Source organism: Mus musculus, chromosome 14 (genome assembly GCF_000001635.26).
Source record: "Mus musculus strain C57BL/6J chromosome 14, GRCm38.p6 C57BL/6J".
NCBI classification, from domain to species: domain Eukaryota; kingdom Metazoa; phylum Chordata; class Mammalia; order Rodentia; family Muridae; genus Mus; species Mus musculus.
In genome coordinates, this window is record NC_000080.6 from 18,798,618 (window position 1) to 18,823,152 (window position 24,535).

The 24,535-nt window shown below is 41.5% G+C and overlaps 1 protein-coding gene and 1 non-coding gene across 11 annotated transcripts in view; one reads left to right on the top strand and one right to left on the bottom strand.

The window, feature by feature from the left end:
• Nucleotides 1-24,535, bottom strand: part of Ube2e2 (ubiquitin-conjugating enzyme E2E 2) — a 320,722-nt gene that overhangs the window by 225,055 nt on the left and 71,132 nt on the right. For 2 of the 10 annotated variants that reach the window (XM_006518012.3, XM_017315957.2), the window contains exon 4: nt 19,952-19,969. The exons of the other annotated variants lie outside the window; for them this stretch is intronic. In XM_006518012.3, coding sequence (XP_006518075.1) covers nt 19,952-19,969 — 18 coding nt within the window. The remainder of the gene's footprint in view (nt 1-19,951; nt 19,970-24,535) is intronic. 10 annotated transcript variants of the gene reach the window in all.
• Gm22499 lies at nt 15,552-15,686 on the top strand. Its single transcript, XR_003951289.1, has one exon. It is a non-coding gene; the product is annotated as a small nucleolar RNA SNORA17 (small nucleolar RNA).

The window sequence follows — 24,535 nt, forward strand, 5'->3', positions numbered from 1 at the left end:
CTGCAGCAGTGCTGTGCCTGCTCTGCTCACCTCTACCTCCTAAATGTTTCCTCCAATGTATATGCTTCAAGGACTTTTGTTCTCTTACTATAAAAATTTCATGAAACTTCTACACTAGAACGTGAAATTTGGGGTAACCTAGACCTGTGTTTCCTAAGTCACAGTCACTTATATTTGGCTCCAGAATAAAGTCTCTTACAAATTACAACATGTGCCACGAGAACTCGGCTGGAAGGAACTCAGAGAACCACTGTTTATGGTCACAGGAAACAGAGCACTGCACAAAACTCCACTTGCCTATTCCCAAACATGGACTAACAACATGTGAAATCTTCGGTACTTCACATAAAAATCTACCTTTACCATGCTTTTTTTGGTAAAGCCGTAGAAGCCCTGACTACAGTTAAACTTTTCTACCACATAATGTTAGCTAAGGCCAAACCATGTCCTTGTGAGGAGAGATCTGCTCATTTATGACCTGAGTCCTTCCTTGGTCCATTTATTCCTGCATCTTATGGGCAGACATGTTCAGGAAAAGATGTAACTGTAAGATGGATTAAGGTGAGATACTTTCAGGAAGGAACAGAAATCAGCAAAGAGCATGGGAGGCAAGACACTTGAGGAATGAACTCAGGAAGGGAAGGAAGGAGAGATGAGAGAAGGGTGGAAGGAAGGAATGTAATTGTGCTTACATTCAGCATTAACAATTATCAGTTCATGGTTGCAGATGTCAACACACACACAGAGAGAGGGAGAGACAGACAGAGAGAGAGAGAGAGAGAGAGAGAGAGAGAGAAAGAGAATGAATTAACATGGAAGCAACTGAGGTCTCAGTAATAGCTATTGTGAGGGTTTGTCAATGGGTCACCTCAGACTTGATGCTGGCTGAACCTGAACAGAACCTCTCCTACAGACTAGAAGACTCATCCCTTTTCATATGCCCCAACCCACAGACTTGGAAACGAAGTATTGGAGGCAATTAGTCTGTTCTTATAGCAGACTCCCCTAAGAGGCTCGGTGTTTGTATCTCTAGTGGATGGAGGGGAGAGAAGAGGGGAGGGAGAAAGAAAGGGGAGGGAGGGAAGGAGGAAGGAAGAGAAGAGGGGAGGGGAGGGAGGGAGGGAAGGAAGGAAGAGAGGGAAAAGAGGGAGGGAGAGAGGGAGAGAAGAAGGGAAGGGAGGGAAGGTATTTCTCAGCTGAGTGACAACACACAGACAAGGAAGGAGGCCCACATGCCAGAAGAGCACTTTCACTACACACCACATATGCTAGCACCTTGATCTTGGACTTGCCAGGTCTTCAGAGCTGTGAGAAATGGATGTCTGTGTGTAAGCCACTCAGTCTATTATACTGTTACAGCAACACAAACTGAGGTGTCATCTAAAATGGTTCTCAGTGTAAAATGAGACAAGCTGCAGTAGTGAAGAAAACTACAATCAGTAAAAAGGAACAAGAACAGATGTACAAGAGTCTCCTCTTTACTCCTTTATTCAACACATACTTACTGAGCCAAGCAAAATATGGCAGTTGCTATAAATGTCCCAGTGCAGATCAAAGGAAAAGGTCAGGCTTGGTGGTACATGATAAGTATTCAACAAGCCCAGGCAAGAGGATTCTAAGTCTGAAACCAGCTAGGCTATGTAGTGAGACTCTGTCAAAGAAAAGAAAGGAGTGCTCATCAGATCAAAGTACCAGGCTTATCAAGCAAATACCAACTTCCAAACTCAACTACCAATTCCAGGGTGGAAAACAGTGGAAACTGAACAGAGAAGGGCTAAAGACTAGACCCATTCAGAATTCCTGAAGACGTCACAGCTATCAGTAGGGTGCAGGCCATTGAAGGTTTCTTGAAAAATACAAGCACTATCCAAACACACAACACTAACTAACTAATTTAGTACAGTCGGAACACCAATGAGATTCTAGGAGAGAGTTAAAAAATAATTTTTGCAGGCAATCCCTCTACAAATTTTTCAGCAGGTCACTGAAAGTCTTCCTTTGCTATGACACCATCTTCTTCTACATCAAAGCTGCCTAAGAACATGATTTAGTAGTTTGGGCCTTAATGTGATAATGAATCAAATGTGTCTCCCCCAACACCCAAATCAGTTTGCACTTTGGACTTCTAGCGAGGACTGAAAGAAGAGACCACTGCTAACTGATTTAAGCATCCAACTAATACTACAGAGAGCAGGCTTTTTGATAAGTCAAAAGCAAAAGCATTTAAAAGCCATACTTATAATTTTAAAACATAATTGAAATGTGATTATTTTATCTAACCCATAAGCCTTAAAATTTTACACTGTAATTCAAAACTTGATCGGCAAAGTATATGTCAATTCTAATAAAGTAAAATTCATTTTTAAAAAGTCACACAAAACAGCAAGTTAAGTCATGCATCTGTTTAAAAAAAACTATCAACAAATTGTAATATAATACCTCACAGTTTTCACATCTGGTTCCACACTGCTGCCTTTTAGGCTATTCAGGTCTTCCCAGTTTATTTATGCAAAACATACTGCTGAATTCTAACACTCATCAATTCTTCTTATTGTTCTAAATTTGTTTCAGGTTTCATTAATTAATAGTTTTGAGACAGCTGCTTATAATTTAATGTAGTCGCACAATTGCTCAATATGTCCTCAGAGCTACATTTAGGAAGCAGACATTTAATTCAATTCAATAGATGTTTCTGTACAAATACAACATGACCTAGACAAATTACACATTTAAAAACAGACTGCAGTGACAGCTAAATAGACGTGTTTATTGTAAGCTTCTGTTTACTGGAACTTAAACTCCTCAAAATAACTCCTCTTGGATCTGGAAGGTTTTCAGTCTTATAGCTGACTACAGTTTAAAGTCGGTCGAGTAAATTACATAGCCTCCTCTTTCCAGTGACTTCTCAAACCTCTTCAATGATAGTGTCTTACAATGGCGACTACATAAGAACAGCTGTACCTTAATGGAAGAAATGAATGACTTCCCACAAATTAAATAATATTGTACTTATAACAAACATTAATTGATATATGTTTAATACATATTGTGTTTTACACATGAACATAACTGTGCACTGGCATACCCTCTGATGGATGTTTATTTGCATGTATTGGTCTCTGAAATGAAGTTATTCTTTTCCTAAATGTTGGGCATTGATTCTTATTCTTTGCAGTCTCACCCCATTCACCAATCAGGAATTTTTGCCTTAATCACAAATGATAACCCCAGGCTGGACAACATGTGTATATAATAGACTTATGAGTAAGCCGGGCGTGGTGGCGCACTCCTTTAATTCCAGCACTCGGGAGGCAGAGGCAGGCGGATTTCTGAGTTCAAGGCCAGCCTGGTCTACAAAAGTGAGTTCCAGGACAGCCAGGGCTATACAGAGAAACCCTGTCTCGGAAAACGGAAAAAAAAAAAAAAAAAAGAGAGAGAGACTTATGAGTAAATGTCTTTGGAGCACTAGATCTGAGGTGGATAGCACATCTAATAGGGTACAAAGCACTGCATAAACTTCCAACCACACAAACTGTCATGTCACTCTCTCAGAAGCTTGGATGTGTTCTCAAAGCCTGCAGTTCTGAGGACATCAAAAACAATGCTTGGAATGGAGGAATCAATCTTTACAGATTATTCAATTATATAGTCAGGAGCCTAGAGTAGCCTATGCATTGTTAGGATTCTCTAAGCATTTAGTGAATTAATCTCATTAAACCTTGAGGCCTAGGATATGTATATAGCTAACAGCAAAGTTACAATTAATTCACAATTAATTCTCTAATTTAGGTCTTTATTAATGTGAGGATTTTGTGAGGACAGTGTATTTGCATCCTTCCCACCCCTAACTCCTTCTGTCCCTTCAACCAGCCTTTTTTAATTCATGATAAGGTTTTTATGTAATTAACTTTTCAAAATTATTTTTTTGATAACAGATGGGGAAATGCTTATTTTTAAGTGAAAAATGCTACTTTATTTCTTTGAGAAATGCTTTTGTTGACTCTAGGAAAATAAGTATTGGTTGGGACTCCAGTTCTTAGCTGGGCTGGATGCCTGAGACGCTTACAGAGTAAAGACAATGCATAGATAATACTATTGACCTTCGAAGACTGCAGAAAATCATAACTGCCTGAAACCCACACCAATTATCACGTGAAAATCTTATTATTGACACACCTTGCTTCCTGCAGGGGCCAGCAACTGACAATCCAAGTCACCTTGGACTTTTGAAGGTGGGTCCCACATGTTGCTGTGAGAGACTGTACACTTCCATGGTTTCATTTTGTATTTAATGGAGCTTGTTTAAATCTGACGTTATTTTTCCATTGCATTACTATTAATCTACTGCACAGCTCCAACTCTGGTGAAATCTGATTAGGCCTCACACTTTGATGATCAGCCTGGTGCGGTTTACATGACTTGGTACAGGGCTGCTGTAAGACGGCTCACCAAAGCCTGTCTTCCGACTATAACTGCTTTAAGTTACTCATGCTTTGCTCCCTGTTTCTACAATGAAAAAGAAGGCAGAGAGAGGCCTTTGTCTTTTCTTAAGCAGGTACAAAAGTCATTCTGCTAAAATATTAATAGGACCAAGAACTATTTTCCTTTCGCAATTCTTGTTTATATCATGACAGAATTTTAAAAAATCATAATTAAAACTAGAAATAAAAACATAATTTTTCACCTGTAAAAATGCTAACAATAAAAACTGGTAACTAAAGACAAAACCTTAAAAGGTTCCTTCATTTTCAATCTGTACGTAATAACTAAAACCTCAGACACAAGCCACAGTCTCTGCCCCTGGCTTTTCTATAGGGGCTGCACATTGGTAGGAAGGGTGAGCAGAGTATGAACATACATGTCTATCTTCACCCCACCATGAGAAAAGACTCATATCCTGGAGGGTAGCAGGCATTAATCTGCAATCATCAACAATCTTAAACTTTATTATTAAAACATTTACATATTTGTGTGTGTGCTTGGGCATATCCACATGTACCATAGTACATATGTAGAAGTCAGAAGGACAACTTGCAGAACTAGAATGTCTTTTGCCATATGGATCCTGGGGTCAAACTCAGGTCATCAAGCTTAGCAGGCACCTTTACATGGTGAGCAACCTTACTTCCCTGCAGAAACTAGTTTTAACTGCTGAGTTGGGCATCACCTTGGTAGGGACAGAATGACATAGTTACTGCCCCTGGAACACGGGCCAACAGGTGTAGGCCTCATCAAGTGTGGGGGCTCACAGGAGATAGGAAATGTGAAACAAGAGAGAAAACAGGAGGTTAATATGGAAGGCGAAAGAGGGGAGATAACACCAAGGTTGTTTGATCAAAAACCTCACATATACATAAATAATACACACATGTATTATATTTATCTAAAATCACATGCAATACATATACATGTATCACTTAAAACAAGTTATGCCACTAGGACTGATACTGACAATGTTAATCACAAGAACCATAGACTCAAACTAGGCATAAAAAATCTCATTTAGTGTAGAGAAAGGCCACTGATTTGTTTGAGTTAATTTTATATCCAGCCGCTTCACTGAAGTTGTTTATCAGGTTTAGGAATTTTTTGGTGGAAATTTTTGGGGTCAATAATGTATACTATCATATCATCTGCACATAGTGATATTTTGACTTCTTCCTTTCTAATGTGTATCCCTTTGATCTCCTTTCGATGTCTAATTGCTCTAGCTAGGACTTCAAGTACTATATAGAATAGGTAGGGAAAGAAAGAGCAGCCTTGCCTAGTCCCTGATTTTAGTGGGATTGTTTCAGGTTTCTTTCCATTTAGTTTGATGTTGGCTATTGGTTTGCTGTATACTGCTTTGGTTATGTTTGGGTATGGGCCTTGAATTCCTGATCTTTCCAAAACTTTTATCATGAATGGGTATTGAATTTTGTCAAATGCTTTCTCTGCATCTAACGAGATGATCATGTGGTTTTTGTCTTTGAGTTTGTTTATATAGTGGATTATATTGGAGTATTTCCATATACTGAACCATACCTGCATCCCTGGGATGAAGCCTCTTGATCATGATGGATGGTTGTTTTAACATGTTCTTAGATTCAGTTTGAGAGAATTTTATTGAATAGTTTTGCATTGATATTCATAAGGGAAATTGGTCTGAAGTTCTCTTTCTTTGTTGGGTGTTTGTGTGGTTTAGGTATCAGAGTAATTGTGGCTTCATAGAAAGAATTGGGTTGAGTACCTTCTGTTTCTATTTTGTGGAATAGTTTGAGGAGTATTAGAATTAGGTCTTCTTTGAAGGTCTGATAGAACTGAACTAAACCCATGTGGTCCTGGGCTTTTTTGGGTTGGTAGATTATTAATTATCGCTTCTATTTCTTTAGGAGATATGGGACTCTTTAGATTGTTAATCTGATCCTGATTTAACTTTGGTACCTGGTATCTGTCTAGAAAATTGTACACAAGAGCTAGCTGACAGGAGCCTGATAAAGTTGTCTCCTGACAAGCTCTGCCAGTGCCTGACAAATACAGAAGTGGATGCTCACAGCCATCCATTGGACGAAGCACAGGGACCCCAAAGAAGGAACTAGAGAAAGTGCCCAAGGAACTAAAAGGGTTTGCAGCCCCCTAGGAGGAACAACAATATGAACTAACCAATGTCTCCTGAGCTCCCTTGGACTAAACCACCAATCAAAGAAAACACATGGGTGGGACTCATGGCTCCAGCTGCATATGTACCAGAGGATGGCCTAGTCGATCATCAATGGTAGGAGAGGCCCTAGGTCCTGTGAAGGTTCTATGCCCCAGTATAGGGGAATGCCTGGGCCACGAAGCAGGAGGGGGTGGGTTGGGGAGCAGTGGGAGGTGGAGAGTGGACATGGGATTTTCAGAGGGGAAACTAGGAAAGGGAAAAACATTTGAAATGTAAATAAAGAAAATAATAATAATAAAATAAGAAACAGGAAAAAAAGAATGAATGTACATATTATACTTCTTAATTTTAAGTAAGTGAGTTCTTATTTCATAACTTAAGATTTTAATATTTTGTAGGATTGTAATGTTTTATATTATTGCTCAATAACTTAACCTTGATATAAAATTTTATTAGAGTAGTATATGTACTTTTCTGATAACACTGTATGTAACTGGCCTCTAAATCTTAAAATATATTCAGAATCATTTAAATAAACACCCAGGAGTGTCAAAAAAGAAAGAAAGAAAGAGAGAGAGAGAGAAAGAGAGAGAGAAAGAAAGAAATCTCATTTATAATGGTTGAACAGGGAAGCCAAGTGATTCCCCAAACAATATAGACGATGGCTATTGCTCCTGGAGGGTAAAATCCTACTGTTGAAAATATCACAAGATCAGGAAACAAGATTTGGATGAGTCCATTTGAATCCAGCCTTCTTTCTTGTTGTCTAACTTCCATGATGCCAGAAAGTATTCTGCAAGGGGTGATGGGGACAAGTAAACCCAGCTGTGATACCTATGAACCACAAGGACGAGCTAGTAAGGTATGCATAAAGGAGTGATTAGTGCCACCATGAAGGTGGGAAACAACAGCTGTCCAACTGGACTTTAAGGTCCCTCAACAAGACAGAAAACTTGTTGGGGCCAGTGAGGTCATAGATCTCCACTAAATGTGTAGGACTTCATTCTAAATATTATTCTTATACCCACAGAGAGTAGTAATCACCCATCATCAAAGAAACTTCTGTTTATAGCAAATATGGGCCAACACAGAACACCACAACTAGACACTATACAGAGATCAATGAATGGACCATGGGAAATCCCACTCCCAACTCAGCTTATGAATCTGAGGCTTAGGACATAGCACAGAAGACAGGGTGGGAAGATTCTAAAAGTCCTAATAACTGGAAGTCTGCTACCAAACAGTCTCTCATAGAAATGGCTGCATAAAGAAGATATGAACAATGGCAATATCAATAGACCAATAGACATGCTAACTCACGGGGGGGGGGGGGGGTGTTACCATGTCAGACCCCCTGAACAAAGAATTTCAGGCAGGCATAGTAAGACCCTGTCTCAAAAAACAAACACAGAAAAACAGAAAATAATTTCCTTCTGGCTTCGTCTCTCTATATCCCATGTGCTATGCTGTTTGAGTAGCCCAGAATTCTCTTCTCAACCTTTCCGCCAATCTCATTCACCAGAGTGTCTGTTTGCTCACTTCTTTACTCCATAGTGGGCTCCAGCAGTGATTCTGCTCATTACAATATGACCTTGCCAAGCACCGGGCTCAGCACACAGCTGGAATCTAGATGTCCCTGCATAAGATTTTTTTTTTTTGAGGATTAAACTGAATAATTCACATAAAAGTCTGCCCACCATTCAACACGTTGCATATTTTATATGAATAAATAACAAAAAATGATTAGGCAACATTTATTAAAACTCTTCAAAACTAGATGACTGACATATCTCCACCCCACTTATTTATGAAATCCACAGTGTTTGTTATAAAGAAATAATTAGGACCTCAGTAGGAAAAGTCTTGCTTGCTGCTAAGTCTTATGAATTGGGTTCAAACCATAGGATCTACATAGCATAGGAAGAGAACTGATTTCTCCAAGTTGTCACCCGACTTTCACAAGATGTGTTCTATGGCAAAGGCATACTGCCCCCCCCCCAATCATAAATAAATGTATTTTAGTAACTGATAAAAAACAAATAATGAGAACTATGCAGAATACTAATAAAAATGATATACAGGATACCATCATTTTTTTTCCATTTTTTATTAGCTCATTTACATTTCCAATGCTATACCAAAAGTCCCCCATACCCACCCACCCCCACTCCCCTACCCACCCACTTCCCCTTTTTGGCCCTGGCGTTCCCCTGTACTGGGGCATATAAAGTTTGCGTGTCCAATGGGCCTCTCTTTCCAGTGATGGCCGACTAGGCCATCTTTTGATACATATGCAGCTAGAGTCAAGAGCTCCGGGGTACTGGTTAGTTCATAATGTTGTTCCACCTATAGGGTTGCAGATCCCTTTAGCTCCTTGGCTACTTTCTCTAGTTCCTCCATTGGGAGCCCTGTGATCCATCCATTAGCTGACTGTGAGCATCCACTTCTGTGTTTGCTAGGCCCCGGCATAGTCTCACAAGAGACAGCTACATCTGGGTCCTTTCGATAAAATCTTGCTAGTGTATGCAATGGTGTCAGCGTTTGGATGCTGATTATGGGGTGGATCCCTGGATATGGCAGTCTCTACATGGTCCATCCTTTCATCTCAGCTCCAAACTTTGTCTCTGTAACTCCTTCCATGGGTGTTTTGTTCCCACTTCTAAGGAGGGGCATAGTGTCCACACTTCAGTCTTCATTTTTCTTGAGTTTCATGTGTTTAGGAAATTGTATCTTATATCTTGGGTATCCTTGGTTTTGGGCTAATATCCACTTATCAGTGAGTACATATTGTGTGAGTTCCTTTGTGAATGTGTTACCTCACTCAGGATGATGCCCTCCAGGTCCATCCATTTGGCTAGGAATTTCATAAATTCATTCTTTTTAATAGCTGAGTAGTACTCCATTGTGTAGATGTCTGTATCCATTATTTTTAAAGTAAGAGTCTCTACTTACTGACGAGGGATTGATTATGTACAGGTTATACAGACACAGGAATATGCAGATATTGAAATTCATTTTGTTAACTATCCCAGGAGTTTTTTTACAATATGAATTTTCATAACAATAACAACAAAAAGCTACTTTACAGGCTGTCCCTGGTTTTAAAGATGCTCCAAGATTAGATAGCAGCAGCACATGTGGAGCTAGGAACAGCACAGCAGTCCCTGGCTACCAGCTGTGAGAAGCACTTCCATCTGGGCTGTGAGTCGGGGTTACTTATGTGCCAGGGCACTTGCAGAAGGCCTGGCTTTGTCTCCCATCACCTCCTTCAAGTGACTCACTGACTCCAACTCCAGGGGACTGGATGCCTTCTTCTCATGTGCACATATCCCCTTCCCACCCCACCCCTACATGTATAATTAAAAGAAATAAAATAAATCATTTAAAAATAATTTTATTTTGCAATGGTCAAAACTGAAGCCAGCATCTTACTCATTAAATACAAATGCTCTCTTTAAAACTGAGCCAGACTCACAGCCCTAAAACAATATCAGTAACATTTTATCAAAAGTATTTTTTTATATTTTAATCAAAGGTCTTTTGGGCAATTATTATTTAGTCTGTTAACAGTCAAGTTTGTTAACATCTGGATCAGACATTACACTTTAAGTAAAACTAATGCTTAAAAGTAAGGAAATGAGCCATAGGTTAGAATGAGCCAAAACTTTCCCTACCCCAACATAAGTCCTTCATTCACATACCCCAAATCATCTTTCAAAAGTCCATCAGAAAACATGTTTTAAAACTTGAGATCGATTGTTGATATTTACTTTGCAGGGGCAACACCAGGATGGAACCTAGGCAACTTTGTACATCCCCAGCTCTCATCTTTCCAACTCCTAGTGCATGTTAACCAGAGAGAATGCAGGACTAGAGCAAAGTAATTCTGATTAATGGAACTATAAGCTCCAAAACAAGGACTGCCCATAACAAATGGGTATAAATCCTGTTCTAGGAAGTTTCATAAATGGTAGACAACTATCATTCTTAGAATTTTTTCATCTAACACCAAGTCTGGTACACAAAAACAAGTGCCCCTGATACAGCCTGTTATGTGAATTCCTGAAACTGTTATTGAACATTATGACAAGTAATAAAACTCCACAAAACCAAGAGCTGACAAAGAACATTGAGGCAGTGACCCAGAAATACCAGATGCTTATAAGGACCCACTAACTTAAACCATCTATTATATATGTTTGCTGACACTTGGGGCTGAAAGTTTCAGAACCCATTACCAGCTGGAGCATATATCTAAATGGTCCTGTGCAATAGCTGATTGTTTATGCAGACTCAATATGTCTCAAAGACTGCCTGAAGCAAAAATATGTGGCCAGGAGAGAACCAAATGCAGTTGCAGGTAACTGTGCAAAGCCTGGCCTGACAGGGTGGGGGGGTACAACCACACCCAAGGGTTCTCATTGCTTCTATCTCTGGCTCCTGGCTGCCTCCTGGGATGCACAGTAAGCCTGGGCCTCTGAACTGTAGGAGCAGAATTGTAAAGAGAGCAGCAGGCAAACTCAGCTAAACCGTGTGGATAAAATGCCATTCCTACAATGACCATCACTCAGAGACCATCAATCCGCACGCCACATTGCTGCGGATGCAGCAGGATCAAGATGAATGGACTTCTCACTCTTACTCTAGATGTGAAACATCTTGTAGTAGGAAAATCCCAGATGTACAAATTGAGTGGAAAAAGAGGGGCGTGTTGGCTGCAAAGCATCAAGGGCCCAGAGGCAGGGTCCTGCCTATCACACCGTCGCTTACTCAGAGGTGTGCCAAAGATAAATAAGCTACTCTAGGCCTCCATTAGAGTGGGGCTTCTGGGAGGCCTCCACGTAAAATCAACATTTTCAAAGGACTTCCAGCTCCTATTATTACTATAACTTATTTTTTTCACGCTTGGTCCCTTGGGGTCTAAGGAAAGAAAATTCCCTTATAAATGGGGCCCAGCTCCCATATTTCCACAGGGTAGTCTGCTACACTGAGCTGTATATGTCCTTCCTCTGAGTTCTCCCTCTGCTTCAGTCACTGTGGGCTTTGTGCTTTGATCTACCCATGAGAACTGGTCCCTACACAAGCTATTCATGCATTCTTTAGTGGTCAGGTAGCTGAGTGTTTTAGGTGGTCCTGTGGCTGTGATGGACATTCTCCCTTTCCTTTCTTCACAGTCCCAGCCTTGACCATTTAGGAAGGGAGAGGTGATTTCCTGGGTACATGTGTCCCTTTCTGGCTAACATAAGGCTAATACATAGTTCTTAGTTCTGTGGCCCCAAAAGCAACACAGATCAAACCTCTGGGCTTCAGCTTTTAAGTCTGAAGGCCAACTCCAAGCAAGTTTCTAATGCACCGCCCTCCACAAACAAGCAACTTTCCTTGCCATCAGTCCTTGCGGCCATGTGAGCTGCAGGTCCAAGAAACCCATGAAGAGGAGGAAGCATCGTCAGAGTAAATCACTTGCAGGTAGAAGTAAATCACAGAGTAAATCACTTGCAGGTAGAAGTATGGCATTTTTTGGGTTTTGACTTCTGTCTCCCACCTCCACTGTCAACCATATCTAGAGCTTAGGAAAGAATTGCTGTTCGAACTCTTTGTTCAGTCCCTTCACCCACCAGCTGATGTTACCCACCAGCCTCCTTGCACTTTTTACTCCTATAATCTCCTGGCAGAGGGAGAGGTTGCTCCAAGATTTAAGTGCGTCCTCCAAGTCTCTGATGCGTTGACATTTAATCCCCACTATGAGGCTTCTCATGAGGGAACTTTAACTCATCCACAAATATGGTATAAGGGAGAGGATTAAGATTAGGCGATGTCACCAGGTGATGGTGGCACAGGCCTTTAATCCCAGCACTCCGGAGGCAGAGGCAGGCGGATTTCTGAGTTCGAGGCTAGCCTGGTCTACAAAGGGAGTTCCAGAACAGCCAGGGCTACACAGAGAAACCCTGTCTCAAAAAACCAAAAAAAAAAAAAAAAAAAAGAAGATTAGGCAATGTCATCACAGCCAAGCTCTTGTGACTGAGTACTGGTGACTTGGTAAGAGGGAGAAAAACTAAAAGGTACACAGACACATGGGCCTCCTACCTCCTACTACATGGCCTCCCAGCAAGAAGGCCTCACCATGTACTCCTCCATCTTGTATCCCTGACGATGAGATGCATAAACCTTTTAGGGGTGTTTTGCCTTTTGGGATTTTTTTTTATTTGTTTGTTTGTTTTCCTGTTATATCTTGTTTTAGACATGATCTCACTATATAGCCCAGGCCTGGGTTTGAACTCATAGCCTTCTGCTTTTACCTCCTAAAGGCTATAATTACAACAGTGCAATTAATAGCTAGCTAAACTTATTTTTTGTTTTTTCTTTATAATTGAAATGTTTTCATACAGTAAGTTCTGATCCTGATCTTCCCTCCTGTAGGTCCTCCCAGATCCTGCACATCCACCCAACTTTAAAACTTTTCTTTCCCTCTTAAAAAAAAAAAAAAACAAATAAACAAGCAAACAAAACAAACAAAACCCAACATACTCGCATACACACACACACATACACACACATGCACACACACCCAGAAAAACACAAACCAAAAGCTAAAATATATATACGAAACACACACACACACAACCTCCCCCAAACAACCGTAAACCAGTAGCTAAAATATTTACACAAAAGACAATATAAAAAGTGCTCAAGCAAAGCAATCTGAGATTAAAGAGTCTTCAAATATACTATTGAGTTCATTTTGTTTTGGGCATGGGGACTACTGTGGAGTGTGATTCATATGCTCAGTGAGACTCCATTGGAGAAACCTAATTTTCCCATTGTAAGATTTTATAAAAATGACCAGGAACACTAACCAGCTAGAAAGTGATTTCGAGACACTGGATACAGAGAGACAGCAATGCTTAATTTGCTAAAAGACCCCTTTATAACTCTTTGGGTTTATGGTTAATAAACTCAAGAAATTCAGGGACCTGAGGTTTAGCTTAGCTGTGGCTAACATGTTCAAGTGTTCAGCCTCCAGGACACAGAACAGAGATGAAAACACAGAAGAGCTGCCTGATGACTTGCATGCCACACACCACTGTGGTCTCAAGTGACACTGTGACTTCCTCCCCACTCAATGTTCATTCAGAAAAGAAAAGGAGTCCTTCCTGTATAAAATAATCCCAACTGGGATTAGGAAGATGGAGGCAGGAGAATAAGAAATGTGAGGCTGGTCTGGGCAACGCACCAAGCCCTATCTCAGAAACACAAGAGGAATGAAAAGAGGCCACTATGGAGAGAGATAAAGTGCCAATGGTCCCATGTCACAGAAAAGTCCCATGTAGTAGAAACATTAAGACAGATACCTTCTCCTATTGTGAGGTTATATTTTATAAGAATACTAGTAAACACAGGTTTTTATAAATAACATAATAATCTAATATTTGATGCTGCACTAAAGTAGCACTTGAAGGCCACTCTAGAGTCAGTGGATGAAAAAATAAAATGTGTCCATGTTTTCTCTGTCGCTCAACTCCTAGCTACATTAAAACCATTTGTTTTCTTTCTTTTCTTTTTAATCTCTTCCTATGGTACTAGGAATTTATCTCTGGGGCCTAATACATGCTAGATAGATGCTCTACACTGAGCTATATTCCCAGTCTAATTTGTGGGGTTTTAAAAAATTATTTACTTCCTGTGCCTGTGTGTGTGAATGCCTGGTACTGAGGAGGCCAGAAGAAGACATAAGATCTCCTGAAACTGGAGCTATAGGCAGTGGTGGGTTGCATGTGAGTGCTGCGAACCGAACCCAGGTCTCTAAGAGCACAAGTGCTCCTAACCTTTGAGTCATCCCTGAAGCCCTGATGCTTTTTGGTTTGTAATAAAAGACATTTCTACCACCAGGAGTCATCCTCTCTCACACTCTGTCTTTCTGTCCTATTAAAAACACCTGCCAGTTGTTACTGTCTTCATATTCATGGCTCCAGTTTTTCTTTTTTTTTTTTTTTTTTTTTTTTTCCATTTTTTATTAGGTATTTAGCTCATTTACATTTCCAATGCTATACCAAAAGTCCCCCATACCCACCCACCCCCACTCACCTACCCGCCCACTCCCCTTTTGGCCCTGGCGTTCCCCTGTACTGGGGCATATAAAGTTTGCGTGTCCAATGGGCCTCTCTTTCCAGTGATGGCCAACTAGGCCATCTTTTGATACATATGCAGCTAGAGTCAAGAGCTCTGGGGTACTGGTTAGTTCATAATGTTGACCCACCTATAGGGTTGCAGATCCCTTTAGCTCCTTGGGTACTTTCTCTAGCTCCGCCACTGGGAGCCCTGTGATCCATCCATTAGCTGACTGTGAGCATCCACTTCTGTGTTTGCTAGACCCCGGCATAGTCTCACAAGAGACAGCTACATCTGGGTCCTTTCGATAAAATCTTGCTAGTGTATGCAATGGTGTCAGCGTTTGGATGCTGATTATGGGGTGGATCCCTGGATATGGTAGTCTCTACATGGTCCATCCTTTCATCTCAGCTCCAAACTTTGTCTCTGTAACTCCTTCCAAGGGTGTTTTGTTCCCACTTCTAAGGAGGGGCTCCAGTTTTTCTTATCATTCCTTAGTCCTTGGTCTCTCCCTCAGTGTGCTCAATACCATGCCTGAGCTTGCATTCACAGCTGCTGCTCTGACCTTGTAGGCATTCCAACTGCAGCTCTGCCAGGCTGAGACTCTGATGTTGTATTAATATTCACATTTTACAGGCCAGTCACAAAGTCATTATAAATAATAACATTTTCATCCATCTTTTCTTTATAAGTTGTCTTCTAACAGTGGTCTCACATAGGATAGTTTCAATGGAAATTATTGAATAGATAAAGCAAACATGGAGACGAAGGAAAGCCTTCATCAGTAAGAACTTAAGGAGTCACTGCTCCTAGGGGTGTGGCAGATATGGCTTCTGTGCCACATGTGTATCAGTAGATAGCAGAGAGAGGAGAGAGGCTATGTCTATTGTCAGTGTCTTGATTCTATGAACATCTGAATGATTAACAGCATAACACTCCCTGAGACAATCATCAGTCTGGTGCCAGTACAAGGAGCAAACCAAAGACTAGACGAATCCTGCTTACGGCCCTGGGTCTATGACAGACCACCCTCGAATGGAGCTACTCAGGTGAGCCCAAGCAAGAATCAAGCCTGAGAAGACCACCAGATTTATGCCAAGGGGCCCAGATAGGACCAAGCCTGAAATCAGTGTGGCACCACGCAGGTCTGGTAGGGGACAGACCAAGCCTGAGATGATCCCTGCCTGGTATCATAATGCACAGGCAAAACATAGCACTCCTGAGACAACTCCAGACACTCAGAAACCCTAGGCAAGTAAGTGGTGGAGAAATGGAGAAGAAAGAGAAACAGAAGGACATGAACACAATGAAGAGAGACAGAACTGAAGGCTCTAGGGTAGCAAGAACAGCCTAAGTGGATACCCAGTGGTACCACCTAGGACCATGGTGGGGTATTGCCTGTGCTGCCGCCTGGGGCCATGTCTGGGTCTGTAGCTCTGCAGCAACAGGGGTTTCTTACCACCAAAGGCTAGACAGACATTCCTGGTCTGGGCTGCTACCCGTGGACATATTGATATTTGAGGACTGTGCAGAGTTGGTCCCACCACTCACCTGGGTCTTGTGAAAGACTTAACCCTGGAGAGCAGGAGAGCTGGCCCTGCCCCTCATTAGTTGCAGCACTGAACAGCACATAAGAGCTGTCTCTGGTATCAGGGGATCAGGCGAGCTGACCTGAGGATGTGAGCTAGAACACTTGACCTTGCCACTTGTCTGCTGTTCAGTGACATAGCCAAGGCAGAGATGTGCCCCTTACCCCTAACACTATCCCCACCCCTTGCCATCTATGGCAGGCAACAGGCTGTCTAGGTCCCTCAACTACTGCAGCACTTGGTAGAGCTAGACCTGCACCTCGCCTAGCCAGCAGTAGACCTGGCCCTGGATGTGGGGGTTATGGGCTTGAGTTTGGAAGAGCCAGCCCTGACTCTTGTCTGCTGGGTTTGGCCTCAGAAAGGGAAAAATCCCCTCCCTTCTCTTTTGCCCGCACCACTGATGGTAAACAAGAGATGGGGTCATGAGAGCTAGAGAGCTGTCCCTGCCCCTCAATTGCTAAAACACTCAGGAGAGCCACCCCTGCACCTCACCTGGGCAACACAATAGAACTGACCCTGATGTTAATAAGGGTGCAGGTAAGCCAGCTTCAAGGGTGTGAATAAGGGAGAGCTGGCCCTGCAATTTGTCTGCCATGTGGCAGCTTGTGTGAGCGAGTGATGCCCTCTTCTATCCCCCCCCCCCCCACACACACACACATACCCCACACACCCAGGAGAGCCTGCCCTAGGGCCATGAAAGTGGGAGAGCTGGCCCTGCACCTTGCCTGTGCAGCACAGCAGAACTCCCTGGATGTGGGAGTTGCAGGTGAGCTGGCTCCAAGGGCGTGACATGAGTGAAGGAGAGCCAGCCCTGCCTCTTGTCTTCTGGGCAGCTGTGCAGATGAGGGCGAGACACCCTCATACCTTTTCAATTATGACAATCAGGAGAGCTAGGCCCCGGTCATGAGAGTGAGAGAACTGGCCATTTCTCTCAGTTGCTACAACATTTTGTACAGCAGGCCTTGTATCTCACCTTGGCAGCAGAGTAGAGCTAGTCCTGGTTGTGGGGACTGCTAGTGAGCCACCCTGAGGATGTTAGAACAGGAGAGCCAGCAGAGTGACCAGCTCAGATACCACACAGGCCAAGATCCAGGGCTTTGAACTGGCCTACCCTAACATTTACCCCATCAATGAACTGCTGGAAAGCTTGAAGGGGCCGATCCCACAGACCCAAAACTACACCACGAAACAGGGCAACAACAGGACATCCAAGAGCAGCCCCACTGAAGCTCGAGTATTAATAGATTAGCAGAAGCCAGAGGCCTTGTACTAGACCAACAAGTCATTGCAATGAACATCTGCAAACAAAGAATTTTAGGCAAAAGGGTACACTATGGGACACAGTGTAACACATTACAGATTTCACAAGATATTTTTGTTACGGGGTAGGATGCAAGGGTGGAGGGCGGGTATGAACGTAGATGGAGATTAGTGGGATTGGGGTACACGATGTAAAATTCACAAAGAACCAATAAATACATTTTAAAAAGTAATATAAGCAGTCAACCAAGTGACAGAGATTCCTTCAAGTTTTGACTACTGAATTTATACTATCAGAGAACTAAGAAAGGTGAGGTGACCACCAGCCTTTATAGTTTAACTTTGTATACAAACTACTGATTTTCTCAAAATGTTTTCAATTTTATGTTTTGAATGTGGAAGAGTGTTTTGATCACATGTAGGTATGTGTATCACATACATGCATGTGTATCACATGCATACATCATCACATCCCTTGGAACTGGAATTAAAGACAGTCACGTGTGAATGCTGGGAATCTAACCTGGATACTCGGAAAAAGCAACAAGTGCTCTTAATTGATGAACCATCTCTCCAGCCACTATTTTTGTCAAATTTAAAAATGAAAAAGATGAAAAGCAATTCTGATTATAGAGGAATTACTCAGTATGTAGCGAGTATGCATGATTTCACATGAACCACAAGTCCAAAATTAAAAAAAAAAAAAAAAAAAAAAGGAAAGAAAAGAAAAGAAAAGAAAAGAAAAGAAAGAAAAAGAAGAAAATAGGCAGATGAAACTCAGTACATAAAAGCAGTCTTCTTTAAGCAATGTTAGGGCTTGGGAACAGCAACCCAAAGTATAATGCTTTGCTATGATGGGTGCTTTCCCCATCTCCCCATCCCTAGTTCCTTTGCCTCTGAATTGCCAGAAGAGGGTTTCTGTAGAGTTACCCTCTGTAGACAGCAGCCTGATCCTCCAGAAGGTCAAGGAGCAGAACAGATACCATAGCCAGCCCCGACAGAATGGCCCAGCACTTTCGTCCCATTGGCTCTTTCTCTATAAGAGATCATTTACCCGATTTTCATATTGCCTATATGCCCCATTCCTTCTCCCCTATGAAGGGAGACTGTAAGCTTCAACTATTTACCTGGCATGTATTTGAGTGTCATGATTTGTCAATTACCATAAGCTTGAAATTAATACATGTGTATGCCTTCTCTCCTGTCTATGTACTGACAGTTTGTTTCAGACTCAATGGATTTCATTAAACCATCAAGGTTTGAACAGATGTTCCTTTCCCCCACTTTACAGACAGAGATGCTTTTGCCACAGGCCTTTGCAATGCCTTTTTACTGTCTCCGAGTTACAGAGCCAAGCAGGAGTGCTCCACTCTGCTGGGAAAGTGCTAACGAGGGGACATTCCCCTGACAGACTGTAGGCAGCAGTGGCTATCAAGGGGACATTCCCCTGACAGACTGTAGGCAGCAGTTCTCAACATGGGGATCACTACACCCTTTGCAAACCTCTATGGCCAAAATTATTTACATTATGATTCATAACAGTAGCAAAATTATAGTTTGAAGCAGCAATGAAAGTAATTTTATAGTTGAGGTCCACCACAGCATTAAGAGATGTATTAAAGGGTCACAGCATTAGGAAGGCTGGGAACTAAAAAGGTACAGCTTTAGAGTTTGTGCCACAAATGCCATCTCTATGTGAGCTGCATAGCTCACAGACAAGCCAATGAGAGAAAGGACAGTTTCTCCCACAAACCCAATCTATGCATAGAAAGATGCAGGATCATAAAAACACCAAGGCCAGGAGTGAGGAAATGTGGGAAGTGGGTGGCTGAGCTGACCGCTATGTCATTCACAGTACTCAAATAAGCATGTTTCTATTTGTATGTAAGGGAAGTGCCTACTATTTCATTAAAACATGCAGAAAGCCGTATGCAGGAGAAAGGACCTGGGTTCAGTTCCCAGTACCCACATAGTGGCACACAACCATCCAAAACTCCCTCTTCTGACCTCTGTGAGCACCAAGAGCACATATGGTGCACATATGTGGGCAAAGCACCCATATCATAAAATAAAATAAATAAATCTGAAAAGAAAAAAAAAGAAAAATAACTTTAAACATACAGGCAGGGTAAGGGACTGGGATGAACTCAAGTAAGACCAGATGTACTTCTAGCAACCTCTGAGGGGACAAATGGCAACACACAGTAGTATGGAGACATGAGTCTATGTGGGAGTGAGGAGTAATACACATGCTGGAAGATGACTTGATAAAGAAAACAAAAAACAAAAAAAACACACAAACAAACACCATGAAACTAATAACACTATAACTAGATGTGGCATGCATACTTACAGTCCCAGCACATGAAGGCTGAGGAAAGAGGGTAACAAGTTCAAGGCCAGCGTGTGCCACATAACAAGACCCTGTCACCACCAACCAATAAAATACACACCCACATGTATCTTGTTCTGAATAGCCTTTTAAAATGAAGATAACTAGAACACTTACCAGCATCCATCCCACCAGACACATGTCTAAAATATACTGTAATCAAGAGTCTCCCCAGGACACATTGCAGTGTCTCTCATGTTGGGTGATGGTTTTTTTTTTTTGTCATTATACTAGACCAGAAACACCTCAGAGTAAGAACCAGGTCTTCTTTAAAATATATATATATTTAAATTGACATTTAATAAAACAAAACTAGATAGGGGTTTTCCAAAGGAGAGACCTGGAAATGGGAAACCATTTGAAATGTAAATAAAGAAAATACCCAATAAAAAAGGGGAAGAAACAAACAAACAAAAACCACCACCAACAACAACAACAAAACAAACAAAAACTAAAGCTGTATTTCACAGAGACCAGGAGAGAAGAAAGAATACCTGCAGGAAGATTGTGAAGTAAATTTTCTTTATCTTTTTTGTATTTTATGAGTTATAACCATAGATTACATTTCTATAAACCATTATATGCATCTTGTCTTTTATCACTGTATTTTTATCACTGCGTTTTTATATACTTATTTAATAGATACATAGCTATCAATGATTGGACTGACTATGATTTACTTAGCCATTTATTTTTCTTTACTAAAATTGTTCCCTTACATATTTATATGGTCTTGAATAATGGTTCATATTTTCAATCATTTTATATAAGTTCAGCTCGTTTGTCATGTGACTGAATCTGAGTATGAGCAGACCCCTTGATTTCTACAGAAGCATGCTGCCCATGGTCTTAGTTGCAGCTGCACATCTTTAGCTGCAACAGTAGCTCTAGCAGCTCTGTGCATGGCTTCTTCTTGTGTTGTCATGTTTCTTGGGTCCCTAGAAAAGAGACAATTCCAGATTCCAAAAGACTCATTAACTGACATTTCTTCCCACTACCCTTACCCATCTCCGTCATTACTGGTCTTAGAGCCTGTGACCCCTCTCCCATCTCACTGAAAGATTTCCTCTCCAGTTTATGATTTGCCCTGAAGTATTCTGTCCTACCTTCTTTCAACACATACCTCATGCGCCATATGTACTTCAACTTAACCTAAATTGGTTAATATCACTGGGCAGTGATCCTACACAAGAGAATGACTAATGATTTCAAGCCTGGGTATCTAGTGAGGACCAGGCCAACAAAGGTTACAGAGACTTTTAAAAGGGTTTGGGTTTTTTGGGGGTCTGGGGTGACAACTCAGCTACTAAAGATGGTTGCTGACAAGACCAATGACATGAGTTCGATTTGCTAATCCCATATAATGTAAGTTGTCCTCTAATTTCCACACGGATGGTATATCATACACTGCATGTCCATGCACATACACATGCACACACACACAATGAATTATTATAAAAACATAACATTTCTAAAAGTCACCCTCTGAGTTTGTGTTCTTGTTTTATTCTTTTTTACTAACCATTTTACTTATAAGAGAAGAGGCATTCTGCATCTCTCAACAGTCTACTGCAATGCGCTTCACATACGAAGCATTCAGTGTACATACTTTAAAGATTCCCTGTTAAAGGATAATATCTAAAAAATAGCATCTAGCCATTATTGGAATCTTATTAGTCTCTTCACAAACTAAACACAAAAGGTAAGAGATACCACTGACAAGACAACCTTCAGATCTGTTTCTCTTCCACTACTGCCACATAAAGCCTCGCTGTGGCACATAAAGCCTCTGCTGCCACTTAAAGCCTCGCTGTGCGGTGCCTCCTCCAGACAAGGCACCATGTGCTTCGGGGAAGCCTGTTCAGACCAGGATGTGCCTCAAAATTCACAAAGAAAATAGTCAAAAGCTTCAGAAAGTCCCTAAAACTTATCAGAAGCTTACCAAAGCTTATATAAGCAGTTAGGACTGCTGTTGAGAGACACTTTCAGACTTACCAAACCATCTAAAAGCGGCAGAAACCAACAATGCTTCCTGGAAGAGACATTCTCCAGCCTGTCAGGCTACCTGCAAACTATGTACTGCCTCTCAGGTTTGCAGCTTCCATAACCCATCACCCATGCTTCGGGGAGCGGGTGTAGTAATGATGCAACTCTCTTTGAGTCATTTCTGCTCCTGTGGGTAACCCCACTAAAACTCACTGGCTCACCACGATGTACTTAGCGGTATGTTACTTTGAGCCATCATCAGATTCTTATCTGGGGTAAGTAAACGTTTGTTCATTTTCCCTGGAATGGTGTCACACAGCAAGCACATGGTTTTACAAAAAGCTGTTTTTGTTGGCAAGCTGCATTTTCACACTGTCATTAAGTCACACAAACCCCCTTTCACAATGGTCAGCAGTGTGGAAGAAGGGAGGATGTGTGGTACTTGTTTTGCTAAGTCACAGGCCTCAGATCACTGTCACGTGTATTGTGTGTTGTAAAAAACAAAGCTCAGAGTGTCACTTACACAGCTGTGCAAGCCATACATCCAGCCGCTGCTGCTGTGACAGCATGGTACTGGTTTTGTCAATCACACACTTCACAGTAGGAAAAAATATATGTAATTACAGTTTATAAATTTAAATATCCCAAATATCATCCAAAGAAGAATAGTTCTATTCTTCTTTTCCAGCCTACTTTTTATGTTGTGTGGCTGTGCACATGTGTGCTCATGTGTGTAGGTAGAAGCAGAGGTAACCCCGGGTGTCCTCCTCTACTTTTCTCCATCATATACCAGGGGCCTTATTTCTGAGACAAGGCTACTTACTGAATGGGATAGTTGCTATTTAAGCTAGGCTGGCTGGATCCTCCTGTCTCTGTCTCCTAACACGGGAATTAGAAGCTACCATGCCCAGCTTTTATGTGGTTACCAGATCTGAACTCAGGTCCTTACTTTTATGTGGCAAATGTTCTTACCTATTGAGCCATCTTTCTAGGTCCACTTATAATTTCTTGTTTCAAGGAAATGGTTAGAAAAAAAAAAAAGAAAAGAAAAAGGAAGGAAGAATACAACACAAACAAACAAACAAAAAGCACCAATGAAAACAAAACATAATACATGTGCTCCCTAGGCTGCAACACGTATGCAGAATACTTGTTAATCTAACCTATATCTCAGGGCCACAAAAACACTGTTAAGATGGCAACTGGATGGAGTTTAATCTTGAAGAGGACTGGAACATGGAGCCATGGTTGAATGGGTATCCCTTCTCTGAAAGGCTAGGGCCAAAGACATCCAGATTTCAGATTTGAGAATATTTTAATATCCATAATGGATCATTTGAGGGTGAACACAAGATTCATTTACATGCTTTATGTGCCATTTGCACACAGTTGAAGGATACTTCCTACAGTGTCTTTGGGGTAGCTGTATCCTAAGGCATCAGTTGCAGGAAAAGCCGCTATGGGTTCTCTACAAATGGCTCTGGATTTTGAAGCCCTTCACATTTTCAGTTTTAAGATTAGTCACAGTAAGTTTGTCTTGCCTATTTTAAATAGATGAATAAGTCAAATAATTGCAGTAATTCTACCATGCATTTTGGGAGAGTTACAGCTCCTAATTAATACACAAAAGTATCAGAGAGATGGTTAGGATTATGTAATCTATTCTGTTTACCTTTGAAACTGAAGGAGGTAATTTAAGACTTTTTTCCCATATATTGAATTTTATTATGGTTGAAACATGTTGACTCTAAATATAATTTAGTAATGAATCACTACTCACAAGGCTGGATTTAAGAGCCTAGCACCTTCATACCAAGCCAGGTGTCCTATAAGCACCTGCACCTTCAGCTCTGCAGACTAACATCCTTTTTGATCTCTGTGCATACAGAGGCACTCATGCCCATGTACACATAAACATACAGAGTAGCACACACATAAAAATAGATAGATAGATAGATAGATAGATAGATAGATAGATAGATAGATAGATAGATGATGGATAGATAAAAGCAAGTCTTTTTAAAAAGAGATAACCCAGTACCCTGAGATCTCTCATATAGTGAGCCACCAACCAGGTAGCATACACTAGCTAGTACAAGGCCCAGACACATATACAGTAGAGGATTGCCTAGTCTGGCCTCAGTGAGAAAAGATGTACCTAACCCTGGAGAGACTTGAGGCCCTGGCCGGGGTGGGGGGGGGGGGGTGTTAAAAAAAAAAGACTTAAGATAAAAATTAAAAAAAAAATAATAATAGCTTCCAATTTCTGTCTGTTCCTGGAGCTGAACCTGTGTCACAGCACTGCATACCCAAATACCTCCAGGAGAGAGCTAGTCTTCCAGGGGTGTGGACACACCTGTAAGCACAGGTAAGACCAACACTTCTGCTCAAAGGGACCTGCCCTGAACAGGTCACAGGAACCGAGCAGCAGTGTGGAACAGGATACTTCTGGCTTCCATCTGCACCCGGAGCTGATCCTTTGCCACAGCACTACACACCCAAGTACCATCAGAAAGAGCTGGTCTCCCAGGAGTGCTGACTCATCTGTAAGCACAGGTA